This window comes from Apaloderma vittatum, unplaced genomic scaffold (genome assembly GCF_000703405.1).
Source record: "Apaloderma vittatum isolate BGI_N311 unplaced genomic scaffold, ASM70340v1 scaffold9314, whole genome shotgun sequence".
Lineage (NCBI taxonomy): Eukaryota > Metazoa > Chordata > Aves > Trogoniformes > Trogonidae > Apaloderma > Apaloderma vittatum.
In genome coordinates this window covers 1-13,773 of record NW_009712079.1, presented here as the reverse complement: position 1 = coordinate 13,773, position 13,773 = coordinate 1, and the positions used below count along the sequence as shown (strand labels likewise).

General features: G+C 39.9%; 2 protein-coding genes across 2 annotated transcripts; one reads left to right on the top strand and one right to left on the bottom strand.

Annotated features, from left to right (window-relative positions):
* Window positions 1-330: 330 nt before the first annotated feature.
* On the top strand, window positions 331-8,393 carry MILR1 (mast cell immunoglobulin-like receptor 1). Its single transcript, XM_009867850.1, has 10 exons — window positions 331-369; window positions 2,090-2,393; window positions 3,708-3,752; window positions 4,568-4,855; window positions 5,175-5,459; window positions 5,965-6,078; window positions 6,524-6,613; window positions 7,700-7,762; window positions 8,083-8,139; window positions 8,284-8,393. Exons 1-10 carry the CDS (start codon window positions 331-333, stop codon window positions 8,391-8,393), a joined length of 1,395 nt encoding a protein of 464 aa, XP_009866152.1.
* Window positions 8,394-8,631: 238 nt separating this feature from the next.
* Window positions 8,632-13,766, bottom strand: POLG2 (polymerase (DNA directed), gamma 2, accessory subunit; the record flags this gene model as incomplete). The annotated part of the gene is made up of 8 exons (XM_009867848.1): window positions 8,632-8,833; window positions 9,661-9,761; window positions 10,348-10,428; window positions 11,221-11,361; window positions 12,389-12,562; window positions 12,881-12,986; window positions 13,136-13,262; window positions 13,655-13,766. Coding segments are annotated over 8 exons (1,008 nt in total), but the record flags the coding sequence as incomplete, so codon positions are not given.
* Between the last annotated feature and the right edge of the window lie 7 nt (window positions 13,767-13,773).

Sequence of the window (13,773 nt, the reverse complement as noted above, 5' to 3'; positions counted from 1 at the left end):
GTGTACATAAGTGATAGATTCTACATCCTGAGGATGTTTTAAATTGCTGTCTTCTACTGGGTTAACAAGTTATTCACTTTAAACACAGACATTACAAACTGTCACTATCACACAGTGCTTATCTGGCAACATTCCAGAATTGGCACTTGTTTTGCTAAACATCCAGCACTTCTGGATGCAGCAGAAAAACAGCCTTGAGCTCTGCAATAATATTCATCACAGACTATGGACAGTGCCAGAATAAAGGTCAGAATCTTTTGGCTGGAGAGGGAATGAATTCTTCTCACAATGAAATACCAAGTAGTTAAAACAAAGAGCAGACTTGCCACCATGGCCATTTTGAGTAGGAGTGTAAAAACACGGTCTTTGGTGATGATCCAGCTCTATCAGTAAAACCTTTTTGCAGACAAAACAGAAGTGCTTAATTTAATTCATCACCAGACGTAACTGTCAGTATATCATCTACTGTAGCAGACACTCTTCCAGAACAGAGAACCTCCCTGTATGAGACACTGGGACTGGAAATAACTTCTATAATTCTGCTGAAACATGCAAATTTCTCTCAAAGCCTTCACACCCTTACTAAAGAATGCTATCTCACACTATTTTCATTCTCAAGTCAAGGAATTGATCTTGTGAATGAAAGCTCAGTTTGGCTTTTATTCTCCTCCACCTGCTTGCCTGAGGCAGAATACTGTCACAGCAGCAAGTGATAACATCTTGCTTTCAGACTTTTTAACTTACTTGTTCTGACTGGATGACTTCTGTTCATTACTCTTCATTACATTTATTCAGTTCTTCTTACATATACAACACATTAATGCCAGGCAGGAAATTTGTAAATCTAATAAAGCGGGAATTCCAAGCATGCACAGTATATATGCTGAACAAATCAACGTTATATATTAGTCCAAAGTCAATAGCCAAGTCTGCCGAACAATCAATCAAAATGAAAGTAAGCTTCATTTATTATTATCCAGGAGTTAAAGTTAGTATTCAAAACCTCACAGAAAGGGCTAATGTTACCTGGAAGCCATACGGACAATATGAATGCTGTTCTCCTTGCTGAAGGGCAAAATAGAACAGTAATATTTTGTCTCAGAGTAATACTGCAGGATTTAATGAAGCTCCTCTTACTTTTGGGACACTTTCAGCACACGTGGAAAAGAATACTGCCTTAAAGCCTTTTACAAAGTTTTAATCACCTTCAGATCTGTTGAGTACTCATCACAAGTATATTCACATAAACCAGCAGAAATTAAAAGCATTACTCCAAGAGCAGTGCTTGAAAATAATAACAATAATGCATCACTGGCACACATAACTCCCACGAGTACACACAGCCTGCTGGATTACGCTTTCAACAGAATTGTAGTACATCCAGCCCTACAGGACTGAGTAGCCAGCTAAATTTTTCTGGAAGCTTCTTTGTATCAACCTAATAATTTACATTATGAACTTCCCCTAAAGTCTCATTTTCTAGGCAGTACATGTTACTACTCCAGTGGTGATCTAGCCATTGCAGCCTGGGTTTTAAAAAAACTTCATCAGTAAGCCTCAGCTACCAAATCCTATCATAATGGTTCAAAAATGTCTTTATGTAGAAATTATGTCCATCAGTGCTCTGCAAAACAATCACAAAAGTTGAAACGTAAACAGATATTTGAGCAAACGTAATAGCTAGGTCCAAGTTTTGGACAGTTAAATGAAATGCAATTCTTCACCCTAATCCTACATGTGTGTAATTGAGATGGATGGTGTCAAAAAAAACCCACATTCCCTCTTATTTCAGCCCCTAAATCCACATTTCAAGGAAAGCAAACTGAACCTAACAAGAACTAAACCAAACACTGAGGACACAGATGCACTGAACTATGGGACCTCCACCCAAGGAAACAGAGAGAGCAGGGCTGCTTGGCAGAGCCCAAACCAGGCGAGAAAGGCACAAACAGTTCTGGAAGGGCTTCCTCACTTCCCCAGCAAAACCCAGAGCCAGCACTTGCCTTCCCCGGGTACCCAGCCCTGAGGAACCAAACAAGCTGCCATCCATGGGAGATCCTGGTGACAATTTTTTTTTTTTTTTTTTTAGCTACAGACAAATTCACCACTTGCAATAACCATTTGCCGTTACCCACAAGCAAAACGCCTCGGCTTCTCCGAAAAAGGAAAGCGTTCGGTCCGGGTGAGCAACACCCGCCACTGCCCCAGTGGCCCCACAGGGCAGGAGGAAGAGTCTCGTGCCCCCTCCTCAGCCCGCCCTCGGCTCCGCGCGCAGCCCCTCCCGTCTCCGCCTCGTCAGGGAGGGGAGGGCGGGAACACGAAGCTCCCTCAGAGCGGCCCGGGCCCCTCACCTGGCGGGCAGCGTCATAAGGGCTTTTTATTTATTTTTGTGTGTGAGGTTTTCTGTCAAAGAACGGGCTGCCACAACACAAACGCTCCCAGTTCTTCTCCTGACGGTTGTGTTTCCACACATGCTTCCTCCCAGCTGCAAAAAAAAAAAAAAAAAAGTTTCAGTCTTGTGGTTCGCTGTCAGCATTTCCGCTTAAGAAACGTTTGTGAGGGGAGGGTGGAGGTTGCGTTAAGAGATAATTAAAAAAAAAAAAAACAAACCCCACAGCAACAACAAACAAGCCCCACAGTAACAACAAACAAGCCAGGAGGAAGGAAGCTGCGCACAAAATTCCGAGCAAACTTTGAAGTGCTGTAGCAGACCAGGCTTTTGTGAGGGATTTTGTATTACACAAGAGAAGAAGACAGGCTCTGTAGGGCCTTGTCTTGTTATCTTCATGAAGTGGAGACAAAGAAACAAGGATTGTGCACAAAAATAAAATCTCTTTCAAAGCATTCAATATTCAAGTAGTCACTTCTCGTGCAACAGGGCCTAGAGTTCTTCAGTGCCCATGTACAGCTAAAGATTACATTTACTCAGAGGATGACAAATAAAGAACATCTACTTGCTGTAACTGTAATTATGTAGCTTTGGATTATTAGTTAGATAATAAAATTAGTCATCAATTTTGTATCTGCAGTGGTGTTGAATTCAAGTTCCCGATGAGATTTGTACCTTCTAGTACAGCTTAATATTTGAAGTTTGACCAAAAGATTTGGCTAGCGATTTACTAGTATCTTAAAACTTTTACAGATTTTAGTCTTTTTTTTGACATTTTAAAAAAAATTATATTAGTGCTTACAAAGACAGTACTGCATAGTCAGTGCCAGCCATGTGATCTCCTGCATTATCTCCAGCAAATGTGTGACTTTGATAGGAGTCCATGATCTCTTTCTCTTATAGAACAGTGCTCTTTCTTACATGGAAAAGCTGCGGATTACTTCAGCTACATCTTAGCACTGTATGTAACATTTAGTTGTACCCCAAACTGCTGATCCTCACTACACAGCTTTTTCTTCTGCCCACTGCTCTGTCTGCCATAGGCTAAATGTAAGTGGGATATAATAGAAGTCATTACACAACATCTGTAAAGATCAGCCCTCTCCGTATTTAGGACTTCCTCAAACTCTACAGCTATTCCTCAAATATCTCATTAGTGTAACTCCACCCGCTGTCTTTCTCAGTGTCAAGAAGATGTGTTTTCTCACAATTCTGCTGTTTTCCTACCGTAAGCCAAGGACAAACTTCTTATATATTACAAACCTTTCTAAACAAGAATCGCTGTTTCTTGTCTGAAAGCTTTCTTTTCTTCTCTTAGTTCAAATGTCTCAGCAGACTCAGAAAGCTACTGCAAATGGCAAAGGTAGGTTCTCCTTTTTTGCTTTTGTGCTATGTGCTGAACTTGACTGCTAACAGAAAAGTGGGGGAGGGATTTAAAAACGTCCAAAACCTTCACCTGAATCTTTTGCCTTGTTTGTGCAGTGACCTAGTTTACAAGTTTCTATACAAAGTTAACTGTCTCTTTGCTGACTTGTATGTACAGTCAAAATTGCTTTAATTTGTTACAACATATTTTTCCTCTCTGTGTCATAATTTAACTTAGTCAAGACATATTTATTACCATTTTCTACAAAGGGACTTTTTCAGTTTTTATTACAAATTTATATACATAATATCCTAAAAGCAAATTAATTTGATGTGTGGTCAAAGCTCCTGCTGCTACTGTTCAAAAGTTTAATCTATGTACAGGAAGCTAATTCTGCCTGTTCACATAGAGCCACTAATACTGCTTTTCCTTTCAGGCTGACATGCTTCCTCTTAACTAGCATATAAGGTTAATTTCTCCTAAAATTAGCATCCCGTAATATAAATATTTTTCTTCTGTATTTCCATTATTTTCATGGCTGCTGTAGTTCAAAAGTATTTTTGCTGGTTCATTTGGATACATCTATTGGCTTTCTGTATGTGCTCTCTTTGGCATGAAGACATGCACCAAGGTTTGAAGCTGCATACTGATTTCTATAAATGCACAATTGTGTTGAATGCTACCAGAAGTGGGAAAAAAATACCACCTCATATTTCAAGAGAAATAAGTAGAGCCTGGTCCTCAATGTATTTTGTGAAAAATCTGAGTGTTTCTTGAACAGGTGAAATCACTCATAAATTTCTTCTTTCCAGAGATGCTGTCCAACCCCAGGCTCATACCTGTTCAGGGGACTTTGAATGTCGTGATGAACCAGAACGTGACCCTCTCCTGCCACTCAGACTCTGGATCTCCACCCGTCAGATACACGTTGTTTAAATACAGTCAGAAGGTATCTGCTTCACGTAGGCCAGACTTGACTCCCAGTTTGTTTAACTTGACTATCAACTCTGCCAGCGACTTGGGTGAATACAAATGCAAAGCTGAGAATAACATCTCCAGAGGTGAAAAATACAGCAAGAGTCTCAACTTCACCCTTATAGGTATGTCTTGCTGTATACCTTCACAGCACATTTCATTTTAGGGGCACCTAGCCACATGAGATGGAACGTATCTGGAGCAGCAGGAGTCAGTGGGACAGTTTTGGACTGCAAGCATGCACCTGCTTCAATTGCAGAGCAGAACTTTACTGCAAACGGCTGTTGTTTCCGCAGGAGTTGGCAGCGCTATTCCAATCTGACTCACCAAGGCCTCCATCCTTGATGCTCACATCATTTGCTAATGTTGCTGCTTAATTCCAAGGCTTGCTTTGGAGCTTGTCCTGTACTCAGTGATGCAGTCTCTTCAGTTTTCTTTTCACAGAGCCAATTTCCAAACCAGTGCTGAGCTCACCCACCTCTCAAGCAAAGAAAGGCCAGAATGTGACCCTGTCTTGTCTCTCGGAGAATGGCTCTCTTCCTATCACATATGTATTCTTCAAAGGAAAAGAAAGCATCTCTCCTCCAGTGAAGATGCAGAAGAAGGAAGCAGCTGTGATTTTTCTGTTCATCAATTCCTCTAGTGACTTTGGCACCTATAAATGCAGAGCTAAAAGCAGCTTTTGCAATAGTACAAAATACAGTAACGGTTTCAACTTTACATTAGCAGGTATGCATGCGTGAAACATTTTACTACAGCCCATAAACACGGGGCCACACAAAACTCAGAATGTTGTAGCAACCCAAGTTTTTTAGCCAGAAATTTTGTTCCTGCAATGTAATGTTCAAAATATATTTTCTTTCCCAAAAAAAGAAATTTAAGTTTTTAAAATTAATGCAAAAAGATAGAATTCCATGCAGCCTAGATAGAAGTTGAAGTGACCATGAAGGATGACTGTAAAAGATGAATTTTTACAAGAGACCTCTGGTCCGCTTTGCTCCACCTTGGGGAGAGTCGTTTCGTTTTTCTCTCTGGTTCTATGGAAGAGAGTGTCCTCGCACCAGCAAGCTCTGTTCCTTCTGCCGTGGCAGTGTACACTTGGGACTGTCCATTAACCAGTTAATCCAAAAGCTGAAAGAAATGCAAAGTCTTGATTTTAATTTACAGAAATACTTCGTATACGAAATAACCTTTTTTCAATGCATAACCACTTTTTTGTTATCTTTTTTGACAGAAGAGAGGAGTCATTCTCGACCCCTAATAATTTCTCTTGGGCTGATCCTACTACTATTCATAATAGGATCTGCTCTGGTGATTCCATTTGTCATAATTCCTTCATATAAATCAAGTGAGTTATCTGAATGTCTGTTTAATTTTCCAGAGTTGCTCATTTATGTTGTCAATACATTTTAGTGCATGAGCGTCAAGTTACAAGTAGAGTTATGCTCTTGATAATTTAGGATGTTGTCAAGTCTCCTCTTAACCAGCATAGCCAACTTCACAAGATATTTGCAAGGCAAAAACCTCTGAGCTATGTTTTAGTTGGCAGGCCTGGGATGGGGGAAGGAAAGTAACATCTAATTTAATAAACATAAATGTTGGAAGGAATAGGATCTCATTGTTCTAAGAAAGAAAATTCTATTAAAATCACCCTTGGTTAAGGAGTAATTTTTATCATGAAAATAGTGTTATCTAAAATCTCCAAGTATTCAAAAAATAGCATGGAGCTGTTTATTTCTCTCTAAGAAACCCTGATCTATTTATATAGGCATGTGTTTTTCTCCCATTTGCAGAAAAATTGAAGTCTGCTAGATCCCCAGCTGGCCTTACTTCAACAATGAGTGTGGACGAGTCTGAAAACGACGTCATATATGCAGAGATTGGTGAGTTCATGTTACTTCCCCTGCAGTCATGCACCTTACTTGCAGGGGCTTGATTGAAGAATGCTATACTATTTGTAGCTAGCATGGGCAAATTTCTTCAGGTACTGCAAAAGCAGTGGAAGGGGACACTACTGCCACTCAGTCAGTGAGCCAATACTCCTACTGACTGTGCCTGGCAGAGGCGTTATTTCGTGTCCCTCACAATACACATTTGGCACTACCTGTCAGCTGTGCAGCCAAAACTGCAACTGGTTAAATGATTTCTATACAAAAATCTACTGTAAACAGAAGTAAAATGAAGAATTGCGCCTGGCAACTCATGGTGAGGACTGAAATAGCTATTACAGAGGAAAATAAAATTAAAAGACAATAAATAGATCAAAGGCGCAATGCCCATTTACTAGGAGACAAAAGCGGGCTGTAAGTTGTGGCAAAATAAAACTTATGTAGCTCCTGCATTCTGCTCAAAATTGTTCAGTACATGATCATTCTTCATTCCATGTTTCTTAACGTTGACAAGATTCAAAGTCAGTTCAAACTGAAATTGTGAAGTAATGCTAGAGAACAAAGCAACTAACCCACCTTAAGGCATTGTACTACTTCAACTGAAGAAAACACACAATAATGAAGATATCACATGAAAGCCACGATACCGTTATCTTGTAGTTTTCTATATTTGCCTTATATGTGAATGTCAATACGTTCAAGGGAAAAAGAAAGCCCCAAAACAAACCAAGACCTAAGGTACTGTTTCCAGTTTCTAAGTATCAAAAAGGGAACACTTTCTCTGAACCAATCTCCCTTCCTGTCCATGTAGTGAACAGGTACAATTCTAGCTGCCCTGCTTTGTTAGTTGTGCTCTGTGCAGCTGCTCATGCCAGATATCAATCAGTATTTTGCCCACGTAGCCTGCAGGGACAGTGATAACAGCTCTGATAGGGTCCACAAATGCTACAAAAGTATGGTAGATTTATATTCAATCTCATTGCCTTGTTTCAAAAAATTGTTTCAAGATTTTTTAAAAAAAAATAAATCTGGTCAGTCTCTTACAAGTAAGTTAACTGCTGTTCATTGTCTTTAATCTAGAGCCTTTTAAACCAGAAGAAGAATACATCAACTTTTCTGTTTTTAGAAGAGACGACGTAAAAGGTAAAAACCTCAAGCTATAGTATTGAAACATCTGATGCACACAAATACATTTGGGGGGGATTTTGCTGAGATGCAGGGTGTAGACAGTAGCAGTTACATACTGAAATCGCTTACTTACTGTGAAGAAATTAAAATAGGACTCTTCTGAGGAGGAAAAAAAGCAAGTAAAAAGGCTATCAATCATCTGATGACCCAAAAATTCAACAGTCTCATTATGAAACTATGCAAGAGATGCTATTAGTCACCAAGCTGCTGAATACTAATTTTTTGTTGTGTATCTAAAAAAAAATAAATTCCAAATTATGTCATTTGTTTAGCAGAGAAGAGGGCATGTGCTACAGACTATTCAAAGGTCCTCATCAGAGCTCCAGTACAAGGTAAGGTGATTAATCATGTATTTTTAAACAATCTTTTAGATGCAGTAAGTACCAAGTCTGCACAGAAAGAGATGATGTTTAGATACTAGCTTCCTGGCCTAGTACTTTTGTAGACAGGCAATACAACTCATTCTCTACGAACAGGCAAAATCCCCAAGTCACAGTCTCTTAAGGACTTGAACTTAAAAGAAAAAGCAGAACAGACAGCCACCCCATTAGACAAACAGCAGTTTACTGTCCAAACAGCAGCATAAAAACCAAGATGAAACAAAACAAAGCAATCCTTGTCAGGTAACATTCTGCTGGACACAATACGTAGCTTGGCACTATACACATCTGATGAATAAGCAGAAAGGACTCTTTTCAAGGTGACCTGGGAGATGCAGATGGTCTGCATAGGTCAGAAAACAGATGCACCACCAAGTTTTAGCAGAACGATTTGCAGAGAAACCACTGAGTCCATGACACCATAGAAGCCAGTTTAGGCACAAATGTTTAAGAAATTCCTTTTATTCAAAAAATTTAAGTTTATACATTTTTGGCTGACGTCACATACTTAGTTAAAAAGTCCTTCAGTCTAGAAATATGCATCATTTCCTTCATGGTGGTGTCTCTGCTCCTCAGCTGGACCACTCCACTCTCTAGAGTGGCATCAGTTATCAAGACCATGAAGAGAACACTCATCTCATCGTACCTGCAAAGAAAAGAGCACAGCTGTTATTGCTTTTGGTGTACAAAAAAATCCGTTAAGTTAGGTACAAATGACCATAAGCTGTAAATATTTATTTCTTCTATACTGCACTAAGTCCAGTGTGATACTGGTTTTCTTGTTGCTGTTCTTTGCTTTCCTGATTACATTTTTTAAAATTATTTAGTTACTGCAGTACACAAAACCAGTATTACTTGGTGACCTATTCCAAGAGTATTTTTGTAGAAGCAGAATGTGTTTTTCTGAATGGACAGATTTACTTTGAAGACTACTGCACAGAACAAATACTCCTATTTATTTTCTCTTGGGAAAAAATTCACTTTTGATCAACAATCACAATAGCAGGCTTTTCTGCACAAAGAATTATATCACATACACTAACGCTAATGGTTCAGACTTGGAAGAACTTTAAAGTTCAAGACTAGACGCAGTGTGCTACGTGAAAGAGTACTTAAGAATGAAACATGGAACCAGTTCAGATGCAAAAACAGAGGGTGAGAGTGGGAACAGTTCTGGGAGCTTATGACTCATCTTAAGCAATTTCCATAGGAGAGTCTCTAAAAGGTGTTTCATAGTTCCAGACAAACCACACTTATGTGTGAAGGGCTTATATTGTACTTTAAAAAATTAACTATCTGACATTGCTATTCTAACTAATTGAATCCAAGTGTACAGTTTAGGATACATGCCTTCAGTCATGTAGTTACTGCACTCGATGACTTCTTACTGAAAAGAGGCATACTTTCACTAGTCCACAGAAAGTCATCTTTCACCTTCATAGTTTAATTTACAAAAGACTGTTTTTTCCTTACTTTGTATAAAGCTGTTCCAGAGATACCTGCACGGTTTCAAGATAACCCGGCCATACAGAAATTCTATTTTCTGACAGTTCATTGAACAATCCTTGACAAACCTGTGTTTATTCAAAAAGAAAAGTTAAAAGACAGACTTTGAGGATGTGAAATCCTATACAAAGAAAACATTAAAACTCTAGTCTGTATGGTATTAGCATTCCTATCTGGTGTTAATTTTCTGGCTGAAATAATCTCAATTAAATCTCCATTGGTATTTTAAAACACATCAGTGTAAGTTTCCTGCCTTCTGTGGAGACTGCCTTAATGACTGACTTATAATCTTTTTAAAAATCCTTCTGAAGATGTGACCCATGTGTCAATATAATTCTGAAAGATTAAGAAGCGGAGAGGGATTGTGTTAGTTATTTTCCTTAATTTTGCATGGAACAAGTATCAACTCTACCAATAGCACTAAAAGCAGCGTGTTAAAGCAAGGAAGGGATCTGCTGCCCACTGCCTGCAGGGTATGCCTTTGGCTACGACTCACGAGGTGCACACTGGAAGCACTGTCAAATCTGTACAGCCATGGATCTCCAAGAATCAAAGCAGCACCTTGATTTTCCCCAGTGTAAGCAGTGTCTGAATTGTAACAGAAGGTTTAAGGAAAGTCAATGCTGAAAATTAAAATATCTTCTTACAACTTACCTGCCTCAGCTCTGTTGTTGGACCTTTTCCTACATCCAAGGCCACTTTAAGAGGTGCTAAACAAGGGTGAAGCTTAAGTACCTAATAATTTTACAAAAAGCAACAGATTACTAAATGCATTTAATGCGACATTCTAAACAGAACTAAGAAATACTGGTTTTTTTTCACTGAAATTAAGGTTCTAAACATGCAAGCTGTATTTTATATAACTAGTAGACACGCCAGCTAGGTTAGCAAGAAACTACTCTGTTTTGGCTGAGCCCCAAAAAAGAGATTATGTTTTGTTATCAGAGCTCCATCATCTTTAATAGAGTCAGAGTGATCAGAGACAGCCCAACTGGCAGTTACTATCCACTCTACTGCCTGTTCTTAAGGACCAAATGGCTCTTTGATTAACAAGAGCTGTTGAAAGCTAGCACTCTAACTCCAGAAAAACAGGGTACAAGTGGGAATAATGGTGGTCCTTGAGGAAATGTCCCATTGCCATCTGCAAACTGCCTTCTCTACTCCTCTCAGCAACCTTCCAGCACTGCCAGAAGAGACAAACTTCTCCTTCCTGTGCACAGCATCTACATTCCAATTCCTCTTAACTCTACCATTTGCATGGCAAGAGCCTGCCTGCTCATGAGAGAGAAAGAAGGTAGAACAGCAAAAGGTAACCTCAGAATGAGAGAAAAATTGCTTTTGTGGGTGAAAAGGAGCACAAAGGCGGTCCCACGGAACCAGCCTATTGCCACCAGTGAGAAGTGTTCTGACTGCCCCTGTTGGGGCTGGGAACGTAGGAAAGCAGTGTAGAAAAGGGAGGTATTTCCATGCTCAAATTTACCAGTCTGTGGGCTTTGTACTTTCCTTACGCATTCTATGAAAAGTTACCTTTCTCTGTGAATTTTTTCTTTTTGCTATTGGATTCTCGGCTAGCTGTAGAGAATCAAAAAGATAGGCTAATACTCCTCGGTCCAGATTTCCACTCACAGACAGAACATGAGGAATAACATTCTTCCTTCCATCTCGGGCCTGAAAAGGAAAAAAACCACAAAGGGATCCCTCAAACACTGTCCCAAAAAGCCTTTTGTTCGCGTTAAATGTATAATGAGGCACTGAGCTCAAATACCCTTATTATATTTAAAATACAACCAAATACAACCAGGCATGTACTTTAAAAAGTTAACAGCAATCTTAAAAATGACACTAACTAGGTAAGACTGTAACACCAGGGAAAACAGAAGATCTGTGCAGGATGAGGTTATTTTCTTGTCCTGCCTCTGATCATAAATTTAAACCCAGGGCAAATACACCTGAAGCTCTGAATTTTCTTTTGGAGATTTGTAGATTACTTTCAAGTGACCACAAGGATCTATCTCCACCTTTTGATAAATTACTAGGTAACCCACATTTTTGTAGGTTAAATTACAGTCTCCTGCCTTCTGTATAGAAATAAGCTGCAAAATCAGGGAAGTCAGACAGCACGGTCACGAGGAGGTTGTAATTTACTGGTGAAATACCAAGTTACTCTCATTTTAACTATTCAACCTGACTTTTCAAACATTGCCATTCACTAGAAATTTGTCCTTCTCCAATATATTCAGTGGGCAGGCTTCCCTCTGCCCATTCTCCCTGCGGAGTGTGGTAACTTCTATAATGCCATTTGCAGGGTTTATAATCCATAATCCACATATATGTAACTGAACAAGCTACAGGTTCTTCCTGATGCAAACTTCACGCTGCAGAACACAGAACGTGTTTGTTTCGCCATCCACTCACACATACAGGGAAAGGCAGTGCAACTGACAACAGCTATCTTGTCAATACACCTCACTTCTAATTATAAAGAATTAACTCCTGGGGAAAAAAAACCAAACAAACACTATTTTATCTGTGTTGCAATATGAAAATCTGACTGCAGAGTATCAATTGTACTATTTTTACAACAAGAAAATAAAAAAAGACAGTTATGGGCTAAGCGCATGGACCTGCAAAGAAACCACTGCTCTCACACAGTATCATCTTTATCAGAAAATATTTTTAATATAGTAAAGCTTACAAGTAATTTTGAACTATCCCCTGGATGCATCTGTAACAGCTCAGTATCACCAAGATTCTTCAAAGTTTCTATTGTTTCTGTCCCCCAAGGAAAGTTGTAATGTAACTTAAATCCTCTTCTTCCTTCTTCGTCCTGAAAGTCACTGCTACTGAAGTTAGATGGGCCCACTGCAAACTAAAAAGAAAAGAGATCACTACTGTGCATGCCGTATTAACCAGAAAAAAATAAGTCTGTAACACAAGCTGAAGCCTGTGATTTTCAACAAAAAAGATTTTTATAAATTACAGCCCAAATATCTTTGTTGCTTCAGAGCATTTGGATGTGAAATCACTTAAGAACACAAAACATTTGCCTTTCTGCAAGTCAAGAGCACGTATATTTCAATGACCAGAACAAGCCAGCAATGAAACGCCAAACGACCGTGGTGTTTATTTCCCCTCTTTGAGATATAAAGGAGCAGGCCAAGATTTCCTGTGGGTGCACTGCTGTTACCTTTCTCCACCACTGGAGCCTCTGGCGTAACCAGTAATCGAGCCACTGTCCTGAAGTTCTGGGAGAACTAAACCATGCAAGCAAAGATGTGGTCCTTTCGCCTATTCTTTAAACAATAGCAAGGTCAGCAAGTTAACTCCTTCAAAAATAACAGGGAAAAAGCAAGAGACAGCATTCAAAAATAATCCAGAAGTGAAACAACTACATACAGTTGGTTTAAGTATGGAAAGGGATTAATCCCTCTTACTACTCTACCTTCTAACGTTTTTGTTGTGTTGTTCACTTTCTGCAACGGAGTGAAAGCACACTCCAATTTGAGCAAGGCCACAAGGCAGTCTTTTGTTCATCAATTCTAAGCAGCTAACATATTGCGCCAAAGCACCTGTGAAAACACAAACCATTAATTTTAGCAGCCTCAGGAAAAAAAAATTAATTCTATGGACAGTGAATGTAGCACATATGACACATGTGCTGTTTGCACGTGCAGTCCCACCACCATTAACGCTTTGCAGGGATTAGCTCAGCAGCCTGATTCCTCAGAGTACGCTGGCAACCGTGATGTTAACGTGCCTTTCCTCTAAATACGAGGGAAAACATCCAACGCGCACTTCGGCATTCACACCGCTCAGATCCTCGGAAAGGACACAAACTGGAACCACACACCCGCAAAACTCCCTTAAACGCAGCTGCTTCGCTCCCAGCAAGAAACGCGAGCAGAGTCTGGGCAGCCCCGAGAAACCGCCTCACCCTTGCGGTGCCGGACGAGGGACCTACCTGGCAGCAGGCTCTCCCGAAGCATCCCCGCCCTCCCGAGCACTTCTTCGAGAGACGGACCGCCCAGCTCCTGGCTACAGCCCCGGCGGGCTTCGCGCACGGTCTCCGAGTGCAGGAGC

Bases quoted from the DNA above. Each gene is read 5' to 3' on its own strand.
- MILR1 (XM_009867850.1), top strand. From the start codon at position 331: ATGGCCATTTTGAGTAGGAGTGTAAAAACACGGTCTTTG. The intron at 2,394-3,707 runs GTGAGGTTTTCT...TTCTTCTCTTAG, and splicing joins CTTTTTATTTATTTTTGTGT to TTCAAATGTCTCAGCAGACT. The intron at 4,856-5,174 runs GTATGTCTTGCT...TTCTTTTCACAG, and splicing joins TCTCAACTTCACCCTTATAG to AGCCAATTTCCAAACCAGTG.